The 24,231-nt window shown below is 42.6% G+C and overlaps 1 protein-coding gene across 1 annotated transcript in view; it reads left to right on the top strand.

Annotated features, from left to right (window-relative positions):
- The window catches only part of UNC80 (unc-80 homolog, NALCN channel complex subunit), a 117,971-nt gene that overhangs the window by 65,473 nt on the left and 28,267 nt on the right, over nucleotides 1–24,231 (top strand). Inside the window, 20 exon segments of the mRNA XM_034065723.1 lie at nucleotides 994–1,175; nucleotides 1,542–1,673; nucleotides 2,221–2,407; nucleotides 3,428–3,559; nucleotides 4,057–4,200; nucleotides 5,499–5,599; nucleotides 6,992–7,078; nucleotides 7,814–7,997; nucleotides 9,009–9,103; nucleotides 10,008–10,097; nucleotides 10,496–10,597; nucleotides 12,487–12,667; nucleotides 13,498–13,766; nucleotides 15,833–15,967; nucleotides 16,712–16,850; nucleotides 18,393–18,489; nucleotides 19,172–19,342; nucleotides 19,547–19,639; nucleotides 21,450–21,485; nucleotides 21,825–22,043. Of these exon segments, the coding sequence (XP_033921614.1) occupies nucleotides 994–1,175; nucleotides 1,542–1,673; nucleotides 2,221–2,407; nucleotides 3,428–3,559; nucleotides 4,057–4,200; nucleotides 5,499–5,599; nucleotides 6,992–7,078; nucleotides 7,814–7,997; nucleotides 9,009–9,103; nucleotides 10,008–10,097; nucleotides 10,496–10,597; nucleotides 12,487–12,667; nucleotides 13,498–13,766; nucleotides 15,833–15,967; nucleotides 16,712–16,850; nucleotides 18,393–18,489; nucleotides 19,172–19,342; nucleotides 19,547–19,639; nucleotides 21,450–21,485; nucleotides 21,825–22,043 (2,776 nt within the window).

Here is a 24,231-nt window from a genome sequence, read left to right as displayed (position 1 = left end):
TGCTGTGTAAGGCAGGACTTAGGCAGTCAAAGAACAGCCTTGACTTTATATAGTGGGGGCTGCCTCCCATCATCACAGCTCTCCTGCCTAGCATCTTCTGAATAACTGTTGAGGCAAACAGGATGGCAGATGTCCTCTTTCTTCTGTGGAGGAACAGCCACCAAACCTAGACAACCTGTCCCCAGTGTTCTGTGGTGAGTTACTGGTCAAAGAAGCCACAGACCCTCACACCCACTGAACTGCCACAGCAACACCTTTCCTTCTTAGTTTGTTTCCTGCTCAGTGCCCCTCAGGCACCCATTTAGATTAATTGGCCTCCATCATCTGGAGTTTGATTATGCCTGTTTATATTCACAATGCTCAATTGAAACAATTATGGGTCAGCTCAGCTTCTATTGTGCTTTCCCATTGTGATCTGATCCTTTGTCTTGCAATTTATAGCAACTCTGTTTCTAATTGGAGGCGGATTGCAATCATTGCAGGATGACCACTTACCTAAGAACCTTTCTTTTTGGTTTTATCTATGAAAACGGACATGTGAGACCTGCTGGGACACTGTCTTCTGCTCTGAGGGGAAGGCAGAGCTTCTGTTAAACCAGCCTTTATTCATCATCACATTAATCACTCAGAAGTGGCATCTTTCAAAGCCAAACTCAATTAGTCCTGGTACTTCAAGAGCTGCTTTTTCATTTAAACCAGTCATGAGTGAGGTTTTTAGTGGGAAGAGCAAAGGTGTATTTTAGTTTAAAAGCAGGTGTTTCAGAAGCTTTTACAAGCCTCACACATAGCACTGTGTGGCTCCAGAAGGTGGAATCACATGTGCTTGGTTTCATGCAGCACTACAGTTTTCTTTAGGCCTGGTAGACTGCTGATCTCATTTCTGGAGTCAAGATTAGGTTTCTTTTGGTGGGGGGTTGTACAGCTGCAGTTTTTTCTCTGCCAAATAAACACATTTTAAAGGAAAACGGATGATGAGATGTTCTATCCCTGCAGCTGCCATGTTCCTTCTGTGTGCTGTGAAAGTGCCCGAGGCCGTTTCTGACATGCTGATGTCCGAATTTCATCACCCAGAGACAGTGCAAAGGCTGAATGCCATCCTCAAATTTCACACGCTCTGGAGGTTTAGGTATCAAGTCTGGCCAAGGATGGAAGAGGGAGCACAGCAGATCTTCAAGGTAGATAGGACACATGAAGCACAATGTTGCCATATACAACTTGCCTGGTGGGCTGGATGTGTAATAACAAGTGCCATGAAATTGCCTGAAAATCTGTTTAGAGAAAAGAAGTGTAAATCACACTAGTGAGGGAGGTGATGTGTAGAACTCCTGTATAAAATGGGGAGAGGATAGTGGGGGGACAGGTCAGGAAAAACATCAGAGAATGAAAGAAAGAAATGTGTGTCATGGTGTTACAGTGCAGTGAGATACAGAGCTGGGAAAAGTCTGCAGATGTAATCTTGGGTAATCTGGGTGCTTGTGATTAGCAGTACTGACATTACTAAGAGTCTGCTGTATTAAAATGTCTTTCCTGTTTTTGTTTAGATCCCTCCTCCAAGTATAAACTTCACTCTGCCTTCTCCTGTCCTGGGGATGCCATCTGTGCCAATGTTTGACCCACCCTGGGTTCCTCAGTGCAGTGGGAGTGTGCAGGATCCTATAAATGAAGATCAGTCGGTAAGCAGACATCACAAGAGTGAGCACTGTTTTTTCTCTGTAGCTGCGTGGGGAAAGTTAAGCCAAATATGGGGACTAAGTTCTTGAGTTTTCTTGTCTTCCTCAGCTGGGAAAAATCTAGTACACGGTTTGTGTAGGAGGCACACAGAATTTTCTACATGGGCATAAGGCTTTTCTGTGTGCTCACTGAGGTATTGTACTGCATGTCACATCCCTGGGAGAGATGGTAACTCACATCTTAGGAGCACACAGCTGTTCTCTCTCCAAGAGAAGATCAGCTCACTCTAACTGCCTGACAGACTGTTCAGTGCATTTTCTGTGCCACTGGTTCATGTGGGGTCTCTTGGGAGAAGTCTGCAGTGAGGCTTATTGTAGACATAGATCCAAGAGGAGTCTCCTGGTGAATCTCTGGTCAGCTAGCACTAGTCTGATTTGTATTTAGAAACTGAATTGCTGAATGTCACTGAGGTCTCTGGCAGAAAATACTGGATGTGTGCATCTCAACTAACACCTTCAGGCCGTGCTCCTTCTCTTTTCTTCCTGACAGAAGTCATTTTCAGCCAGAGCTGTGTCACGTTCCCATCAGCGAGCAGAGCACATCCTGAAGAACCTGCAGCAGGAGGAAGAGAAGAAACGCCTGGGCCGGGAAGCCAGTCTCATCACTGCCATCCCCATCACTCAGGAGGCCTGCTATGAGCCAACCTGCACTCCAAGCTCAGAGCAGGAAGAAGAAGGTGTGCTCCAGGGCCAGGAACTGCATTTCAGGAATCTGAGAGCACCTACTACCAGCACAGAGCACTGCTTAGGGGTGTGATGTCCAGGAACATAGATTGTTAGTGTTAAGGAAGTCACAACCACATCCATTTATAGGAAAGTTCAAGTCATTGAGGCAAAATGTCATTAAAAATTAGCGCAAGGAAAACATAAAACCTTGGACATACTGAGTACCTGCTGTGTGACTTGAAGTCCCTTTCCCCTTATCCCCCCAGCTTCAGTGAAACTTGCCAGCATTTAACATCTCAAAGCTCCCATCACCTTGCAGGATTTAACACAATGAGAAAAGGCAACATTAGGAATGAAATTTGTCTTTCCTAAATTTAACCTTTTAATAATTTACAGGGCAGGAGGAATCTCCCTTTGTCAGTATCTGCCTTAAGACATAGCTTAGGATAGGCTGAATTGCCCCTGTGGTTTTCTACCTTTATGTTGACTAGTGGGGGAGCCTAGCTGACCAGCTCAACCTCAGTATCAATCTTTCGGACAGCCTAAGTTACATGACATGTCAATGAAAGGCTTAGTCTTTGGGTGAGGATCTTCACTGGTCCAGGCTAACAGAGCACAGAGATGTCATTAAAAGCATTCCAGTGTGTGCCATTAGGTGAGTACAGTGATGTTCAGATCTCAGCATAGCTTGGGAAATCTGTTAGCAGAAATCCTAACTCTTAGAAAATATTAAACACCAGCAACCATGGTGGTTAACAGGATGCAGATGAAAAGAAGTATAGAGCTGACTTGGTTACAGTCTGATGCACCAAAGCACTGAACACTCCTAATGGAACAATGCTCTACTAGTTCCCAAAGCATGTGCAACTTGCATGTCTGACTGCTCTTCATAGATGGTAAATGGTGCCTTTTAGGTGTTACCTCACTCGAATCTTCAGTGTTCCAGTTTGGTTGTAAGTGCTGTCCTTCAGAAAAGTTCCCTAAAATCTGTCAGTTGGATCTGGATTGACATTTCCTGTTCTCTTTGTCAGTAGAAGAAGTTGCCAACTTGGCCTCCCGTCGTCTCTCTGTGAGTCCCTCCTGCACCTCCAGTACATCTCATAGGAACTATTCTTTCCGGCGTGGCTCTGTCTGGTCGGTGCGGTCAGCAGTCAGTGCTGAAGGTGGGTGTCCTTTCCTAAGACTACATTCATTGGAAGCCTTTCCTGTTGACCCAGAAAGCTGGTGGCATTTCCTTTTGCTGAATGTATTCTCAAGCTTGAGCCACTTTCTAATAAATGATTGCCCTGCTTTAGTTTATTCACCCCTGCTATGACAATGTCTTCTCCTACTGCTCATGTTTCATTTAGAGAGTAGTGCCATGGGAAGCACTCTAGCTGAAAGACGGTAATGAGATGTGATTTCATCAAATCCTACAGGAAATTAAGTGTAAATTGAAAAAATATATATTACAATGAAAACTCTTGGTTGAAAAGTTGGCTTGAGGCTCAGTTTCTTCTTAGAGAGCAGTAAACCCGCTGTGCTTACTCAGTATTCAGACAACCTATCATTTTGTTCTGTTTGTATGGCACCTAACATAAATGTTTCTCTATCTAACCTATCTGGATAATGCCACAGCTTATTCACTAACACTCACCTTCTACTGTTCTTCCTGCTGCAGATGAAGAACACACTACAGAGCATACTCCAAACCATCATGTGCCACAGCCACCTCAAGCTGTGTTTCCAGCCTGCATCTGTGCCGCAGTGCTCCCCATTGTGCATTTGATGGAAGATGGAGAAGTCCGAGAGGATGGAGTAGCTGGTACTCACCTAGATTAAACTTCAAGGGATTCTTGCTTAAGGGTGACAAAACCTGCCAGCACTTTGAACACTTACTTTTGCTAGAAGCCATAACTAAAGTGGAAAAGAAGCGTAACACAATCTTGTATTTATACATTTATATCTGTATTATATACATTTATATCTGGTGGAGGACACTAGGATGGTAAGAGGCCTGAACAGGTGTTCTGTGAGGGGTGATTGCAGAATCTGGGCTTGCTGGTGTGATAAAAAAGGAAACAAAGAGTTAGAGGAACTCTGACTTAGAGGTTACAATTTGGGAAGTGTTCAGGTTAGAAATTTGGAAGGAGCTTCATAACTAGGAGCATACTGCAATTTCCATTGATTCTCCATCTACAGTGGCTATTAAGACTTGGCTAATCAAAGCCATGGTCAGCATAATCTGGTGTAGATGACACTCCTGCTCTGTCTGGACTTGGACTAGGGGGGCTTGGACTAAAGACCTCTGGAGGTCTATTCCCACCAACATTTCTTTGATCCCATGACTAACAGGAATCCACCTATACACAGCTTGAACATTCTGGTTATGGCCTGTGATGTATCTGTAAAGTAATAATGCAGTTTTCTGTGTTTGTTTCTCTAAAACATTTATAGATGGTGGACTGTTGCCCTTCCTTCCTTTCTCATCACTCAGCATATCAGCTGATTGCACATTTAACTTTCTGTTACATCTTTTGTTCAGTTTTGGGTGGATATAGTCAGCCACCTAAATAATGTACATTTGTGATCAGGAGCTGAGTACTGAAGACAAAATAATGAATAAGTCACAATTGTTTTTAGTCTTCATAGGATTCCAGTTAATAACACTTTGGGGAGTTGTTTATCAACACAGTTCCCTGCTGACAGTCTAATACTGTTCACCAGTACCAGACAGAATCTCTCAGTGCATCACCGTGAAATTGAACTTACACGCATGAGCAAAAAAGTACATGAATTCATGTTTTTTAATAGCCAGTTTTGTTCATCTGGAGTTGTGAATCCAAATAGTTATTTCTTTATTATTCCTCTGACTTCAGTGGTAAAGTGCTTCCTGTCATAGCACCAGTAGTTAGGCAGGGTTCAAGTATCAGTCCCATCATTACTGCCTGAGATGACTACACTGGTGACCAGGAATCTTAGTGCATCAAAGAAGCTCCTGGGTGTTTCAGTCCAAAACATGACAGTTATGGTAGAAAGTTAGGAATGTTTGTGTCTAAGTGTACCAGTTCAAGGCTTTTCCAAGGGAGGCAGTGCTCACCTTGTTTTCTTTCTCTTCTGCAGTAAGTGCTGTTGCTCAGCAGGTTCTGTGGAACTGCTTAATCGAAGACCCCTCTACAGTTCTGCGCCATTTCCTTGAGAAGCTCACAATCAGCAACCGACAGGTAAACTCCTCCTCTCCACAGTGGGTGTATGTATTGCTTAGAGCAGGGGACTGCTGTAAGCAGAAACACTTTGTGGGCATCACTAGAGGGGAACATTTGCTATCATAATGTAGATGGAAGTCCAGATCAGCAGCTGACTTCAGTCTTTGGCCACTAATGTAAATGGGACACAGCTGATTTACCACCACTATGGATCTGACTTGCTGTAAGCCAAGTTTTGAACAGCTGCTTAATAAGGCACAACACTATCTAACATAGACAATATTGCCTCCACCTGTGCCACTGTGTTGAGCTTTCTCTGAAAGATGGGAGATGGCCCTGTCTCTCCCTGGATTATTAGAGTGCTTTTAAGTGCCACGGTTGAGCTTTAAGGAAGAAAGGCATACCAGTTCTGGCTGGCAGGAAGGCAGTGAGACTCTCCATAACACTTCCTCAAGTGTACACTTGGTGTAAGATACCAATAATATCACTGTCCTCATCTGCCAAGCCACCATCTAAGAACTGACTACAAAGTGAATGTTAAACCTTGAGAAAGGCCAGGAAAGGATGCTTTTCAGTTCCTTGTGAGTAATCATCTCTCAGTGGCCTCACTGTTTCTGAGACTTCTCAGCCATCTCCCCAAAGCTTCTATTTAAGTTCAGTTCTATTTGTTCAATATCTTTGAGAAGGAAGCTATACACCATCCAGCCTTAGAGACCTCTAAGCTATCATAGCCTGATATTTTACTACCTCTTCAAGGGCCTACTACAACCATGAGTACAGAATACAGAGAACAGGTGCATTTCCTAGGAAGTTTTAGCAGATGTATCATTGGCATGAGTAGCCTTATACATATTCATGCCCATAACACTAGCTCAAATTTGCTGCTGGTAAGAGGATGAGGACTATATAAGAAATCTATATTGCGGTCTGCCTGTCCTTAGCTGAATATGAGATTCCTTGCCCTCTACAACCTCTTCCCACCATAAGAAATTAATTAGTCTACATTTAAAGCAGAGTTCATATTCTGCCCATACCTCCTACCCAGCAGCCACAGCTATTGAGTTGACCTGAACTCGACAGATTTCACTGATCATTGAGATAGTCAGTTCTGATAAGCAACACAGGGATTACCACAGAGAGAAGAGTGCAGAATCAGGATGCTGCAGTCAGTACAATTTGCAATAGGAAGCATTGGTCTCTCTGAGATAGAAGACATTGACCTGGGTATTGTGCCCTGGGCCTTATTTTGGGAAATGTGGGAGCAGACATAAGCATATAGTTCTACTTCATGCACTGAGAGACATAACTGAAGAAGGGAGTATGGAAAAATGGGAAGAAACAAAGCCAGAGAGTACAAGAGTGTGAATCCATTCTCTGTTTTGTGATGGAAAAACATTTGTTTTCTTCCAGGATGAGTTGATGTATATGTTAAGGAAGCTTTTGTTGAACATCGGAGACTTTCCTGCCCAGACATCTCATATCCTCTTTAACTACTTGGTGAGTAGCTTCTGGGTCCAGGTGCAACCCAGAATCTCACCTCTGCCTGCATGTGTCCTAAAAAGTTAATCTTAGATTAACTTTAGATCTGCAAGGAGATAAACCCTCTTAACTTTTCCTATGTAGCTCATATCTCCTGATCATACCCCTAGCTCAGCCCTTCTAGGGAGAGGAAAAGGAACCTTTATTTTTTGTATTAAACCCTTAAGCATGGATTTCTAAATTGAACTATAGAAAATGAGTTGTAGACCAATAGAAGGATCCCAGTACCAGAAACCTTTAATTATTTTACTTTATTTTGATTCAGAAAGTGCTTTGCTTATGAACAGTCCTATTGGAGCAAATATGGCAGCTTATTTCAAGGTTGTGAAAAATGATGAAACAGAAGACATAGGCTAGGCTCTAGGAAGCTATAGATGGCTCTAGGAGCCTTCTGTGGTTTGGAGGTGTCTATGTGGCAGCACTCCAGAGCAGAAGGCAAAGGGAGTCTCTTACTGCAAAGATTCTCCCTTTTCCTCATCTACAGTGGCTTTTAAAGCTGGGCTGGGCTACAGGAGTACTTTTTGGCCACAACCTTTATCCTCTCTAACAAAAGGGAGAATAGTACAGGCAGATTGTTCTGTAGTACATAGAAACTTCCAGGATGTAAGATTAATGTTCTTGTTCTGTGTTTAGACAATGCTCTGCCCAGTTAAAACACTGTGTACAAGCTGATATTCCTCTTACTACCTGCAGGTAGGACTGATCATGTACTTTGTACGCACTCCATGTGAGTGGGGCATGGATGCCATTTCTGCCACACTTACCTTCCTTTGGGAAGTGGTGGGTTATGTAGAAGGACTCTTCTTCAAGGATCTCAAACAAACAATGAAGAAGGAACAGTGTGAAGTGAAGCTGCTGGTGACTGCCTCAATGCCAGGTATAAGAAATGAGCCTTTAAATCTCACTCACTCACTTCCAGGTTCTTGACACACTCTACCAAAAAGAAGATCCATGAGAGCTGGATCAAAGACCTGCTACAAGTGGCTGCATATTCAAAGTCAGTTTTTCTTAAGCTGAGCACTCAGTCAGTAAATTCCACCTCTAATTCACTGAGATTCAGGAAGCCACTTTAAGAGCTCTAAAAGAAACAAAGTGAGTTAGAACAGTCTTTTCAATCCAGAGCTTCGTGACAGTTGAACTGTGAAAGGCTGCCAGGATGATCATTGCAAGACTATATCGCTCAGACTCAGCTTGATTTGATGCAACCATAGAATGGTTTGGGTTGAAAGGGACCTGAAAGCTCATCCAGTTTCAACCCCTTACCATGGGCACTTTCCACTATACCTAGTTGCTCCAAGCCCCGTCCAACCTGGCCTTGAGCACTGGCAGGGATGGGGCAGCCACAGCTGCTCTGGGCACCCTGTGCCAATGCCTCACCACCCTCATAGTGAAGAATTTCTTCCTAATATCTACTGTAAATTTACCCTCTTACAGTTTAAAGCCATCCCCCTTTGTCCTATCGCTACGTATTCTTGTAAAAAGTCCCTCTCCAGCTTTTTTGTAGCCCCCCTTTAGGTACAGGAAGGCTCCAAAAGGTCTCCCCAGAGCCTTCTCTGATTTAAGTCTTGAGAGAGCCCAAGAAGAGCACGCTGTGAGCTTAGGCTGTCACAAGTCAGGCAAGAGATATCTTGCTGAAAACCAGATCTGACCTTTAAGTTTTGTTCCTTACTCATAGTGACAGTTGCTCCTAAAGCCAGCTCATTTTGTAGGAACAGATCAATTTCTCATTAACTGTGAAGTGTGAGACTATGCTAACACTACAAATGGATTCCAGACAGGACTGGCATTGTTTGTCTGCCCAGGAATTAGTTTTTACTATCACTTTTCCTCCATGGGCAGTCTTTTCAAATTGAGGCCACAGAGAATATAACTGTTTTTCTTCCTTTAGGCACAAAAACCCTTGTCGTGCATGGACAGAATGAGTGTGACATCCCAACTCAGTTACCAGTCCATGAGGACACACAGTTTGAGGCTCTTTTGAAGGTAGGAGTGAGTTTTTAAACCTGACAAACTGCTTAATAGTACATTTACCTGTCATACCTGTATACCAGCAATACATTTTGCCTGATCATCCTGTTCAAATGTTGTTAAGTTTTGCTCGCAGGCATTTGTCTCCCTGTGAGGACAGCTTGGTTGACAACAAACAGGATCCCATATTAAAGGACAATAGAAATGCCCTGACCTCACAAACAGCCAAAACCCCACAAATGCAACTACATTTGAAGACAATGCAGCCTGTTGTGTATTTACTGTATACTGTCCTTTGGATAAATACACACATCATTTAAATGCTTGGCTTTATCAACACTAAAGACAACAGAGTGATCAAGAACAGAGTGGAAGTGGTGGTTCAGTAGCCATGATGATCTGGGAGATGTGACATTAGTTCCCCTTTCTGCCAAAGATTAGTTCCCCCTTCTGCCTTAACTGAGCCACCTAAGGAGCAGATTTGTAAATGCCTTCCATTCATGCAACTATGGTGAATTTGAATGGGAATCACATCTCAGTGCTTTGAAGGACAGGAACTTTAGTGTGTCTGTACATCACCTATTGCTAAAACTTGATAAATACATAATATGGAAATGGAAGCTGCAATACTCATGTGGCTTATGTAGCCAGGCAAATATGTGTGATGTGAAAACATGAAAACAAGCTAGATCAGTCTTCAGGACTGTGATATCAGCATGCCTTGATTATCAAAAACATGCTCATATACTTTATGATTACAAAAAGATACTAAGAATTAATGCCAGAAGAGTGTACCAGCCTGAGGTGTGCTGGTTTGTGCCTTTATGCATTATTAGTTGGATGTTCTTCTTTTGGGTATTGTGGTCTTTGTACAAGACAACTCACAAGTAACAGGATGGTTTTCTTTCTTCCTTTTCAGGAGTGTTTGGAGTTTTTTAACATACCTGAAACTCAGTCTTCTCATTACTTTTTAATGGATAAGCGATGGAATCTTATTCATTACAACAAGGTAAGGCAATGGTCAGGTCCAGATAACTTGGTTCTTCCCATTTTGAACCTTTTTCAAACATCAGGGTTATCTAAAAGAGAACAAGCAGCCCATAAAAAGAGAGAATTCTGTCTTGTGGGCACATCTCTGGTGGTTAGTTGGGTATGGTGAAAGATTGGAGTTTGACAGAAGAGGGAAGAAGCAGAAATGAAGTCCTTGCTCTCAAGTCAGTATCATCTAGCTGTCTTAGAAAAGAGTAAATTTCCTTTCTGTTCATGTTCTTCCATGATGCCTGACACTGTCTAAAAGCCTGTACCCAAAAGCTTCGGGAAGGTCTAAAGGGTCTTTTATTCAGTTCTGTTGAGTGATGCTGTTGTGACTACATTTGTTTAAAACACACTTGTTTCTTTTCCTGGCAGACCTACGTCCGTGACATTTATCCTTTCCGGAGGTCAGTTTCTCCCCAGCTCAACCTGGTGCAGATGCATCCAGAAAAGGGTCAGGAGCTCATTCAGAAGCAGGTATTTTACTGTCATCAAACACCTCTGCCAAAAACCAAACCCTGTAAATAAACCTTTCTGTTTCTTTAGAGTCCTCTCATGCTGCATGCAGATAGAGAGCTTTTCTGGAGAAGTAGCAATTGGCATGGTATCTGCTCTGGTGCCATTGGACAGGTGTATAGGATTTTAAGAAGAGTCAAAGAATGCAATGTGAATTCCCTCCCACTTTCTCCAGCCAGCTTCTTTTAGATGGATCATTTTGTGTTCTCCTACGCTTAGCCAGAAAAGCTCCAGTTGCCTTAGCTTCAGAAGTTGCTTATTCCTTTCTTTAACCTCTGTCTGTAGAGCAGGAATTCTGTCTTCCTCTATGTCCTCTCACCCAGAGAATGTTACCTGCCTCTCTTCCTTGTCCTGCTCTCAGATGCTAGTCTTTTACTGTAGCTGCTTCCAGAGGCACTGTTTTATCAGTGGAATATCTGCCCTCAGAAGAGCACTGTCTTCCCTATCTTCCAGCCTCATGACCTGATAATCTGTCTGATCCTAATGCTCTACAGCTCCCAGGAGCTCTCCCTTAGGAACTAAACCCTAAGTGGCAAGGCAGTGCCATTAATGTGCTGCAAACCCCTACAAGTATCAATTCTTTTGACAGTAAGACAATGGTATTAAGCTCACTTTACCTTTAGAAGCTCCATGTTCTGTTTTCCATAAAAGCAAAGTTGTCTCAGTAGCAGAGTTTTGTATTTAGGGAAAAGTTGCTCCAGCTGTGTCTGCAAAGGATGATAACAAGCAGGAAATAAAATAAAGGGGATGAGAGGAGGGACGTGGTTAAACAGAATGAGTTTGGTATTACCAGTTGTATTATTTCAGCTAAAACTCAGCACTTAAAGGCTGAAATATTTCTAAGATAAAACTTAAGTCAAGCATCTCCCAGTCTCTCTGTAGGCGTGCAAGAAGTTGCTGCACAACATCCAGCTTGATCAAAGACAGTAGCTCTGTAGGGTCTATCCAGAGAGCAGCAATCCATGGAAAACTTCTTTCTTTACTGTTGATTGATTAAGCACCCAGAACAAGGTCATAGTGACCACAGGACACAGAAAGCTGAGCTTTGTTTCATATTAAGCCACACACTTCAAGTTTTTGCTTCATCCCAGTAGCTAAGAATTCTCTTAAAACTGCTCCCAAAGAAAGTTGCTTCTGCTGCTGAGCATCAGTCTGCTTTATGGTTACTTTGAGCATTAAAATTAAATAGCTACCCCGACTAATCCTACCAGAGGTTCAAAGGAGGCTTGTAGAATGGAACTCGGTTTCCCAGTTGATGTAACCGGAAGCAACCATATGAAGCCAGCAGGACTTTGCTCATTTACAGTAACACACAATCTGGTCTGCTTTGTTTTATTGGCTACTTTTCTTTTGCAACTATACATACACTTTCTATGGCCAGAAATGAGCAACCTCAACCCAGGGGGTAAATAACAGTTCCAACCTCATGCTGAGTATAGTCCAAGACATTGCAGAGAGCAGCTGCAACTGCATGGCTTTCAGCTGGGAGTTGGTTTGCCTCTGACCATCTTGGGGCTCACATTGGCAAAGCTTACATTAATCTACAAAAAAATGCATGGCACAATTGCAAGATGTTTGACAGCCACTCGGGGTCAAATAGAAATAGAAAGTGGTGTTAAAACCTTTTACAAGCATGATCCATCTTTGTGGAGCTAGGCTGAAGGACAGTGGTCACACAAATTCTAGTGAAAGGGTGTAGCACTAGCCTGTGAGTATCAACAGGGTCCTCTGGGCCATGAGTGAAGCATCTTTCCCATTAGGGAAGGCCATCAAGCTTACCTAGAAGAGTGCATGTATGTTGTAAAGAACTTTTTGTTTGGACTGGCTGTGATTTTGTCTCTTTCTCTCAGGTTTTCACCCGCAAGCTAGAAGAGGTGGGGCGGGTGTTGTTCCTCATATCACTGACACAGAAAATCCCTACTGCCCACAAGCAGTCCCATGTATCTATGCTCCAGGAGGATCTCCTCCGCTTGCCTTCATTTCCCCGAAGTGCCATTGATGCTGAGTTCTCACTCTTCAGTGATCCCCACGGTATGGCCTTTGATAGCTTTCTCTGGTGGTTGGATGGAGCCCAGTGGGTTTCTGTGGGACACTTCATTTGCCTTAGAAACACACAGACCTGTAGCATTATTGAAAGGTGATAAATGATTCATAACTGTTGGTTTGTTAGCACAACAGCAGAAAGTGTTTTGCTGTCAGAGGTCTCCAGAAAAAGCTACTTTCCATGGACCCACAGGAGAATAAGTTATAATTATGAATTAAAATTATGCAGGAGACTACAGCTGCAGTATTTTGCCCAGTAACATAACTGCAACTAAAAAAAGATTGCTTAGAGTCCTTTGCCATCTACTTGGAGGAAGCAATGGACTTCCAGTGAAGACTGGGTCAGTTCTGCGGCAGGGATATAGAAACAGCCCACTCATTTAGCAACTTTGCTCTGAAAGTCAAGTAGAGTTTCCAGTCTAACTTGGGGATTAAACACACCACTGTTGCAGGATGGTAAGCATCGTCAAGTTCTGTAACAGGCCCTAAAGGCACTTGCTTTTAGAAGCCTTATTGTAACTGCATCAGAGTCCTGTAATGTGTGGGACATCTGAAGGAGAATTTCCAACCAGTGGGGATGAGATTTAACGAGCTGTGTGATATCATTCTTCATCTTCATATGTGTTGCTTTCAGTCAAAGTTTGCTCAAGCCCTGTGGGCACTTCCAAAAGTATAGGATGGGTGAAGTAATTTTGCAAAGGCAGAATGATGGTCAGTGTTGTGGGATGGCTCTCTGGAGGAGCCTTTGGTCTCTGGGAATGTTGTGAACCTGGCTGTGGTGGACAGAGCTGATTGCTGTTGCCTCTTCTCTGTGGCAGCTGGGAAAGAACTCTTTGGTCTGGACACTCTTCAGAAAAGCTTGTGGATTAAGCTGCTGGAGGAGATGTTCCTTGGCATGCCCAGCGAGTTCCCCTGGGGGGATGAGATCATGCTGTTCTTGAACGTCTTCAACGGTGCCCTGATCCTGCACCCCGAGGACAGTGCCTTGTTGAGGCAGTACGCTGCCACAGTCATCAACACAGCCGTGCACTTTAACCACCTCTTCTCCCTCAGTGGGTACCAGTGGGTTCTCCCCAGCATGTTGCAGGTGAGCCACTTCCACGAGCATTATAAGGGAAGACTTCTGAGTGAGCACTTTGTTATAGAGCTGTCTCCCTCACTGTTTTTAACTCTGGGGATGGCTGAAATTTGGGCAATAGTTGCAATATATGGATTTGCTGCTAGCTGAAACTAAATGACATTCGCTTCTTTAGGTATGATAATTGTATTCCCATGTACGTTCATTTTAACACAGTTAACAGAGCAGGGTAATTAGGATCAGTGATGAATATAATTATCTAAAACTCTTTAGTAACTGGAAACTCTGATACCATGTCTTACATGGTTAGATAAGTATGTATTGAATCCAGGTCTGCAGTGCATGGGCTTATTCATTAGAAACAAGGCATTTTGAAATAAAATAACTTAATAGCTTAATTTGAAGTACTTTGAAGACAATTTGAAGACAGTAACCATTCAGCATAATGAGGAACTTCCCCTTCATTCTCGCTTTTCATATTGAGAGAAATTAGTTTTGCAATTCTTTCCTATCCCTACTCCCTTACCAATTATTGTCAACTACTGAATCAGTAAAATACCACTCTTAGGAGGCAAACAAAAGCAATTCCAAAAGAAAAACCAAGTGATCTGTTGGCTTCTTTGTGGTCATCACAAACAAATTCTTGTACCACTTCGGGTCTTGAAATAGCCATTAGTAGCTGAATTCCTGAAGCATCCATGCACATACTCCACACAGGGCTCTTTTTGTTGCAGGTTTTTCCATATGCAGTTAATTATTTTCCTTTCCTCAAGTACATGGCATATTGCAAGTGGAACAGGTCATGGTGATTGACTGTCCTTGTAAGCATGCTGGTGGCTTCTGGTTGTGTTAAAGACGTACTAATCTCTTCAGCCTGCTAGGCTACTGAGAAGTGAATACATCTCTGTAGAGGTCTCACACTCTAATAGTATCCTAGAAACCTTTAAGAGCCCTGTGTTCTAATGTGAATTTTGCACTAACATAAAACCAGCATTTCCTGTTGCCAGCAAATAGCAAGAAAATCCTACCTGCTGCCACCCCAAACCTCCCACAGACTTGTACCAGCAGAGAAGTGCAGGCAGGCAATTGACATGGACAGAAGGAAGAAGCACAGTGAAGTTGTTCCTAACAATTTATACTGTTTACATAACTGAGAAACAAATCCCACGTCTTTAGCAACACATTGGCTGCCTGGTTCAGTGGCCAGCCCTGAAGGAAATGCCACTCTAAAAACCTTACAGTATCTTAAGAGTAGGTGGAACTGTCAGTGTGTTGGAGGACAGGCTGGGAGTTCAAATTAACCTGACAAATTGGATATGCTGTCTGAAAAAAAGAGGAAAAAAACCAGATTATGTTAAATGGGTTGGACACACACAAGTCCTTATGAATAATCAGCCACATAAATATGGAAGGGAAAGTAGCTGATTCAGTAGCACTTCTGCAGGACAGAATATTGGAGTTGTTCTAGGTCTGAAGCTAAACATGAATCAACAGTGTCTTTCTGTTGGAGGATAAAAAAGGAAGTATCTCAAATGCCATTCTGGGGTGACTATACAGATCTGTGGCTTGTGAAAGAAATATGGAATGATTCTGCTTGTGACTTGAAGCACTGGCTTTGTCCAGCCGTGGGCAGTGCACAAAAATGATCAGTTAACTGAAGACACTGCAGATCGGAATGGGGGTTTAGAAAACATATCATGTGAAAAAGGACTGAAAGAGCTGGGATTTCACTGGCTGAAAAAGGATGAAGATTGAGGAGCAAAGCACTAACTGGCTTCGAACATGTGAAGTGCTTCTGGGAAGGAGAGGGAATGAATCTACCTCTGATATATAGGACAAAACATAATGCACTAAAGCTGTGACAGAGAAGGTTCAAGCATGACAAGCAAACCTCTCTTCTAAGGATAGCTTGTCTCTGAAATGCTTTGCCAGGGAGTGCAGTCAAGTCTCCATCTTTAAAAACATATTAGGCAAACACACCAGGAATGACAAGGCTGTAGTTGATTTGGTCTGGGGTAGGAGATGAAGAGCCCTCCCACTGGAGTAGCACTTCCATGTCCTTTTCATTTGCTCAGGTGTATGCTGACTATGAAAGCAACCCCCAGTTACGCCAAGCGATCGAGTTTGCTTGTCGCCAGTTCTATGTTCTGCACCGCAAGCCCTTTATTCTGCAACTGTTTGCAAGTGTGGCCCCTCTCCTGGAGTTCCCGGTGAGTCAAAACCATTCCCTAGTGTCAGCCTGGGGAAACCTGTGTGTGCAGCCAGCTCCCCATCAGAGGTCACCAAAACAAAACAGCTCTTCCTGAACATGTGCTTGCTGCACTTGATGCTGCAGAGAACCATGTTCTGAACTCCTTTCTGCATGTTTCTGTTCATCAGTTGATTTGAGCAAGATGCTGAGATAATAGGCCTCTGGTATCCAGGCTAGTAGATGTGGTCTCACTTTAAATTTCTCTGTGTATATGGGTTATAAAAGGACAATAATGTTTTATAAGTCTTTAAAATGCAAATCCTTTCTTAGAATACAGCAATAGGAACTAAAGCTGAATGCTTTAGTTTAGTTTTAGTACATGTGAATGATAAGGCTGAATTGAAGCCATGTTTTGAAATACTTGCTAATTACTTTTTAACATTTTAGTGTATTAATAGCCAAGTTAATGGAACTTCAGTTTTAAGTGGGACTGCCAAATCTAACTGCACATGCACTGTGAGCACACACATTTCTTTCCTTCACAGGGTAGAGATCTGTTCTTTCTGGGAAGTAGCTGTGTGCAGTTTTCAGATGATGCTTCCACTGTAGCATCAATCTGTTGAGTCAGGCAAGGCTTCTTCTCTGATAGCTCTAAGCTCTTGAGCTCCACATAGGCCCTTTGTCAAAAACAGGTTGCCCACACATGTCTGGGGTGCAAGCAGGCCCTCAGAAAATCAACCACGAATGTCTGTTGTTGAAACAGGATGCTACAAACAACGGAACCGGCAAAGGAGTGTCAGCTCAGTGCCTGTTTGACCTGCTGCAGTCTTTAGAGGGAGATACTCCAGACATTTTGGACATCTTAGAGCTGGTGAAAGCAGAAAAGCCTCTCAGGTCATTAGGTAACAGCAAAACACCCTTTATTCAGTAACTCTGGTTTGGTTTTTATTGATTCAATATGCATTTGATGCAGCATGATTTGTTTGAGGCCTTCTTCTTCTCCCAGAATGCACTCATATCTGGGTTTTATGCCTTGTGAGGCTTTTAAGGTTAGCTTTTTCCCCACCATCCTTTTGATATTTTTGGCAGGAGGGGAAGTAATAGTTTATTTTATTCCAAAGCTACTTTTTCTGAGCCTGCTAGTCTGAGACTGGCATTTTAAACTTTATCATGTGTGGGTGAAGAATGAAGATGCCTAATAACTGTATCATGCTGACAAGATCAGTGTCATCCTTTCCTCTGCTCCATGTGGGCAGGAAAGAAAAGCATCCTCTCCCGTGGGCAGACTGTGACTAGTAAATGATGGATGCCATTCAGACATTCAACACTGCTGAGTTCTAGGGGGAGGTGCTGATTTATCACAAAGCAGAATACATATGGCTGTATGATGTATCCAGCACACTGTGTCTCTTGATAGTTACACATGCAATGCAGTATTAAAGAATTTGACTGCTTTGTGATTTGCAGGGAAATAATTTTTGCTGGGTTTATAAGAGTCTTCAACTTCTTTTCCAAATTTGCACTTCCTTTGAAGAATGATGAACTGTGAAGCTTTAGAGATAAAAGTTTGTTACATACTGGAATTTTATGATGCTACACAATTATATCACAAGTTGTAACAGAAAATGGTACAGAACCCGAAGATATTTCTTCCTCTTTGTGGATTGTAGTGAATATTTATATAAAATCTTTGGGGTTTCTGTGGAGGGTTATTGAAAGGCATTAGAAGATTCCCAAGTATGTGTTGATGATGAGGCTGTAGATGAGTATGTTTTGTGCCTGGTATTTTCAATATGAAGAGCAGAATTACCTAACACACCTGACTTCTAAGTTCCATTGTTCAAAGTGATTTGCATGCTTTGGGACCTAAAGTTTGACTTGGGCTCCTGCATACCAAAGTCACTTCTGAAAATGGGACTATGGTTATATTACAGATATTCTCTGGATACTTCAGTTTCTTGGTACCTGGCACAAATTACCTGGCATCCATGTGGCTTCCAGCATAAAAAGGGCTTGGTTTTTCAGAAGTAAAACCATCTTCTGCCTTCAGTGGTGTATCAGCACAATTTTTAGTGCAGTGGATATATCTAGGAAAAAGAAGAGGGAACGTAAAAATTGTCCTTAAGTTGACATGTGTCCTTGTCATACATGAGCTTAAGATTCTGCTTTGATGGGTGATATTTGAAATGGGACTCCTCAAGCTCAGCAAGGATTTGACCTACCGAAAAGTGTTTCTCACCTGCTGAATTCTTGGATGGCAGGGTACAAGTGGGAGTGCAACATATGGTTCCTTTATATAGACAGATTTTTGTCAAAAATTCCTGTTGGGAATTGTTAACATGAGAGGCAAGCAATTGTAGAAGGGAAGAGGAAGGAGTGTGCTAGCTCCTTTCATATTCAATATGTTTGTGTGACATTCTTCTCATATTGCTGTACTCCTGCAGACTTCTGCTATGGGAATGAAGATTTGACCTTTTCAATCAGTGAAGCCATCAAGCTCTGTGTGACAGTGGTGGCCTATGCTCCTGAATCATTCAGAAGGTGCTAATCTGTTTTCTTCGTTTGTGCAGACTCAGGAAAGCTGCATATGGCATGTGGAAGCAAGGCTGACAAATGGAGGCATAGGATATAGAAATGCATCCTAAGCATGGGGCTCCTCCGTGAGGCCAAGCCTCTGCTGTTGATACCTTTCTTAGGGCTCTGGCTCCAAATCCTGCCAGCCACTGGCTGCAGCATTAAGCTGGGTGACAGTTGGAACAGCAACATGTAAACTATATTTCCAAGTGGGGATCATGCTGTGTCCTGCAGGTTTTTGTTGTCAGAGAAGCAATGGGGAGGTGGAGGAATGGGCAGCTGGAAAGAACAGGAAGATAGCAGAGAGAAGGGAGGTAAACTGCTAAAGCAAAAAGGTTAGTGTCTGAGAGGGAACCAGAGAAGAAAGGTGTCTTTGGAAAGGAAAATGAATGTCTGCAAATGGATGACATATTCAGAAGATACCCAGAAGTTCAGGTTGGTTTTATTGTTCTGTACATCAGCTAATTTTCCCCCTGAAGTCCATGATCCAAGAGTTTCTTTGTCCTGGGACTGCTTATCTGGTGAGAAGCGATGAAATCACAAGGCTAGGGAGAGATCCAGGGTTCTTCAGGTAGAAAATTAAGCTTATGCCTGATGTGAGTTTCAGGATTGACAAAAGAAAACAGACCAAGTATTGGTTATTTTCCAGCCTCCAGATGCTGATGGTCTTGGAAGCACTGGTTCCCTGCTACTTGCAGAAACTGAAGCGGCAAACCTCTCAAGCAGAGACTGTGACAGCAGCTCGTGAGGAGATTGCTGCTATGTCTGCCCTTGCCACCTCTTTGCAAGCCCTCTTGTACAGTGTAGAAGTTCTCACCAGGTAACCCACATGGTTCAAAGGTCTGGGCCTTCGTTTGGTTGTCAGTGAGGGAGAGAGAATGCACAGGAGGTCACCATATGCAGCTTAGCTTGAATAATGGCTGAGTTTTAGACATGGTAAAATTAGTGCCAGATTTCACCAGATCACAGGTAGTGTGCCTGTTAGATTTAACCTTCAGTGTGCTCTTTACCTTCCCTCTGTCAGGCCTATGACAGCCCCACAGATGAGTCGATGTGACCAAGGTCATAAAGGGACCACAACAGCAAACCACACCATGTCAGCCGGCGTGAACACCAGGTAAGTCAGTGGGATTTTCTTTCTTCCTTATTTTTCTGAGCAGCTTTTTTCCTTTCTTTCTTTTATTTTTTCCTTAAGGTAACATTTATTGCTCAGCTGTCTCAGTGCTATGAGAGAAAACAGATAAAAAGAGCACACAGGACTGCGTTTCTGACAATAACCAAAATCCTCAAGCTTAGAATTTCTAGTTTAAAAGCATCTGACTAAATAGAAGAATGGGATGTCAAAATGGAGGACATCCATCTTAAATGTCTTTTTCTTCGTTCCCCTTTTTGCACTCTAGAAGTATACTGACAAAGCGACTGTGTCCCTCAGTTCTCTGCTTCCTTCTGAGCCCACTGTTGAAGTGACAAGTGAGAGACTCAGAGACTAGCACCTCCTCTAGTTGGTTTTTTTAATTCCTTTTCCCATCCCCTTTTATTTTTCCTATGGTCTCTTTCTGTCATCTTTACCCCCACATTGGTCTGGGTTAGGTTTTTTTAGGCTGTTGAAATTACACAAGGCCACTGGCCAATTTACTGCTAGAACAAGGGTGTACAAAATCTTGTTACAAAATCCACCCACAAGACTTGGGATTATGAAGGTCTTTGCAGCACTGATTACTTTTCTGGGCAGCCCTGCCTTCTCTTGGCCAGGCTGTGCTTTACTGTGCTTAAAACCTGAATGTTTGTGCTGAGCTGCAAGGGTCATAGCATAGCAAAAACTGGAACAGCTGTTCTTCCAGGGCAGAGTATTTCCTCTGGATTTCTCTTTTGTCTGTAACAGCTGGTAGTAAGTCTGTGCATAGCCAGTAGTCCAGTACAATAACATGGCCTGTATAGGACTGTAAATCAGGAACACCCTTCTGGCAAGCCATGCTTTCCAGATTTTTCCCTGCCTTTTTTTTGTATTGAAGGGAGATAGAAATCACTCACTGCATGAATCATCAAAGGGCGGCTATAATGAATTATAGGTGTGTAGTGTATACATCTTGGTTGCTAACTCCTGGAATCAATTTGTTATTCGTTAAGATGGATTCACACATGGATGAAACACAGCTTTGACTTTTCATCCTGAGAAGCAGACATAGCCCTTCATGCTCAAGTCTGAAATGGATATATGCCATTTACTTCCATTGCAAGATTGCCCAGTCTAAGAAAAATAAGGTGTAATGGAAAGTAGTGCTTTATTATTTGGGAGAGCAGTTAATGTGTATCTGCTGACAGGCAGTGTAGAGACTCCTGATGCTGTGTGACTCAACCATCTTGGTTTACACTTCCAGATCTTTCTGATTATCAAACATTCAGTCTCTGATCCAAAATATTTTTGCACTGCTCCAGGTTTCCTGTTGTGTTATCTTTGCAACAGACATCTGCTACCAACAGCAGGAGCTCATGATGGTAGAATGATCACTGTTCCAGCACTGGATGTGTTAGCCAAGGGGTGCAGGGTTTGTTAATGTTTTCTCAACGAGGAGAAAATGACAATAAATCAAAGAATATTCCTTCCACTAGATGAGCTCTGGCTTCATGAAACAGGCTGAGCACTGGGGTAAAAATCAGTAAGAGAAATTTTTGGGAGAGATTTTAAGCCTGAATTTTTCCTTTCCTAGCAAGGGCAATAACTATAAGAATCTGTTTTTTGCTGCTAGTTGGGAAATAAAGGCTATGCAATGTTGCCTATGTATAGCCACTGTTCCAGTGACACAAGATACCATCCTGCCCATGGTGAGTGTATATTTCTGGGCTAGAACAGTGTTACCTTCTTTCAGAAAGGCAGTGTAGGCACTAGGAAGTTGCTGTTTACAACTGCACTGTTTCTGTTTCCCCAGGTACCCAGAACAGGGAGCCAAACTACACTTTATCAGGTACAGTGAAATCTTTACCCCATCTTCCCTGACATGATGGAACTGTTCCCCAGTGGTTTCCAGAGTCACCCACTGGGTCCCACCCAGTGTTGCTGTGACAGCTACCCCAAGGATGGATACCAAAGGATAATTCATATAGAAACTATTGACATTTTTTTTCACAACACACTGCAGTTTATCCTTTCTCTTTCTTAATTTATTGCAGATGCAGTTATCTCTCTTTTCGATTGCAATGGAAAGCATCTGTTGCAAAATCAATGTGGAGAAGCTGCTATAATCTACCCCTGCTGTTCCACTGTATGTAACACTTCCTACTTTTTCTCATTGTATACCCTCCAGGGAGAATCTTCACCTGCTGGAGGAGGGCCAGGGTCTTCCCCGAGAGGAGCTGGATGAGCGCATTGCCAGAGAGGAGTTCAGGAGACCCCGGGAGTCGCTGCTGAATATCTGCACAGAGTTCTACAAGCACTGTGGTCCGAGGCTGAAGATTCTGCAGAATCTGGCTGGTGAGCCACGAGTGACATCTCTGGAGCTGCTGGATGTGAAGTCCCACATGAGGTATTCCACAGGCATTCTGGGTTTACTTCCTCATTTCAGGGGGATTCCCTTCTTTTAGCTCTCAGTTTTTTGTAATAGCAGACAGAATACCTTTTTGGTAGTGTAGTCACATGTTGCTGTCTGAAACACACAGAGCTTTGGATGTTCCTTAGGTTGTACCTGATGCTGCTTGTGTATAAGGAAGATTTCAGATAGTTTCCTCTGGTCTCATTCAGACCCCCATCTCCAGTGGATGAAATAGCTCCATGGAAGCCCACCTGATCTCAAGGTCCTTTCCAACCCAACCCATTCTATGATTGTAAGATTCTGTGATTCTGGCTGTGAATTATTCCTCTCTCGAGTACTATACTTTCTTCCTCAGGAATACCTCATATAGGAAGGTGAATGGTGACAGATCCTAGAAATGCCCTGAACCAGCTCTCTCCCTGCCCGTGGACTCTAAAAGCTCTTCTACCTTTTACACACAAGCTCTTCAAAAACTGGCAAGGGCCCTTAGCTGGCAGATTCTGTCACAATTAGAGATCTTTGGATTGAGGCTGCAGATTACTTAAAGGATAATTTTACAGAGATGTCTGTTTCCACAAATGCATGTCATTTTTATGTAGTGCTTGGCTGCAAACATAACCTGATGGGCATGGCTGCTTCTGCAGTGTTACCTCTACATGTTTTTTTCCAAGGGCCACAAGCCCCAGAAGTCAGTACATCTGTTTAGCTGTATTGCAACCTCCATGACTGAGCAATAGAAGCCTGAGATAAGAACTTTAGTCTTAGAAACAAAGTGAGATGCTCAGGACAGATTATCTCCTTGGTTAAACATGGTGGGTTGGGATTTTTCATCATTTCAGTGGGAGTGAGGAACATGCATCTGATGAGTGAACTTTATTTAGTGCAGTAAAGCAAGGGGCTTGCTCCTTCTTCTACCATAGTTTTATGGATGTAACATATGGATGCTCCGGTGTGCTACCCAGAAGCATTTGTAGTTCAGCAGTTACATGGGAACTTCACTTCTATATGTTTTTATATTCCGGAGTAATTTAGTTTAACTGGTCTTACCCTATTTCATGTCACTGTCCTAAAAGACAAGTTAACCAACTTAAATCCATATGTACAGAAGGTGTTATTGGTATATTTTCTCTAAAGATACTTTCTTGTGAGAAGCTTTCTATGAAGCTGAGTCACAATACATGGAAGAGGCTGGTGAATACTGCATTCTTTTCAAGGAAGAAGGTTTTTCATGGTCAAAGGTTACAGCAGTCAAACTAAGGGATTGAACTGCAGAAGATAATGAGTTGTGCTCTGATTCTGTCGTGGCTCCTGGAAAGTGCTAGAAATAACTGCCTTATTTGGGTTAAAATCTGAGTCATAGAATCATAGAATAGTTAGGGTTGGAAAGGACCTTGAGATCATCTAGTTCCAACCCCCCTGCCATGGGCAGGGAATTGTCATAGATAGCCTAAAACAAAGCCAACATTGTCTTGATTCTTACAGAAATTAATTTCCTAAGTTATCACTGACATGACTGACAGGATTTAACCGCTGTAGGAGAAAGAACCCCTGAGTTCTGAGTAGAGAGTAGCTTTACCAGAATGAGATGTGACAGCCGTGGTACTGGGAGGCTGACAGATGCCATTTCAGAGATTTCACAAAACAAGATCATGTGCTAGTCACTTCAGAAAGGATTAATCTCACCCCATTTTAGCCATTTAAAACTTAAATGTTTAGACTGCAGAAGTTCTAAAGATCTTTCTGGATCCAGTGAAAAGGGAGCTGCACATCTACTTAGCTGTTTATCCCGGTATTTCAGGAAGATGAGAATTTCCCAGGTCGCTTATTTCTGCATGAACGGAGCTAGAAGATTACTTGAGGTTTATGTCTCAAGTTGGATGAAATGGATCTTGCACTTTATAACACATAAGAAAGTCTTCATATACCACTACATACTGCTGAGATAGTATTGCCAGAAAGAAGCAGAATCATATGATGATTTAAATTTCACAGTGTTGAAGAAAACAAATCTATTCCACAGTAGGACAAAGTAGCTGTAAAAAGTAACAATGAAGAAATACTGTATAAAGAGACACTTCTATAGCACTTTTGGTTAACCTGAGGAGCTTGTTGCCCTTGATATTGCTAAGCAGAGTTTAAAGAGAATAGAAATATGTCCCATTAGTTGAAGGCATTACAGAAG

This window comes from Melopsittacus undulatus, chromosome 8 (genome assembly GCF_012275295.1).
Source record: "Melopsittacus undulatus isolate bMelUnd1 chromosome 8, bMelUnd1.mat.Z, whole genome shotgun sequence".
Lineage (NCBI taxonomy): Eukaryota > Metazoa > Chordata > Aves > Psittaciformes > Psittaculidae > Melopsittacus > Melopsittacus undulatus.
Note: the sequence above shows the minus strand (reverse complement) of the source record. Positions and strands in the feature narration are given on the sequence as shown.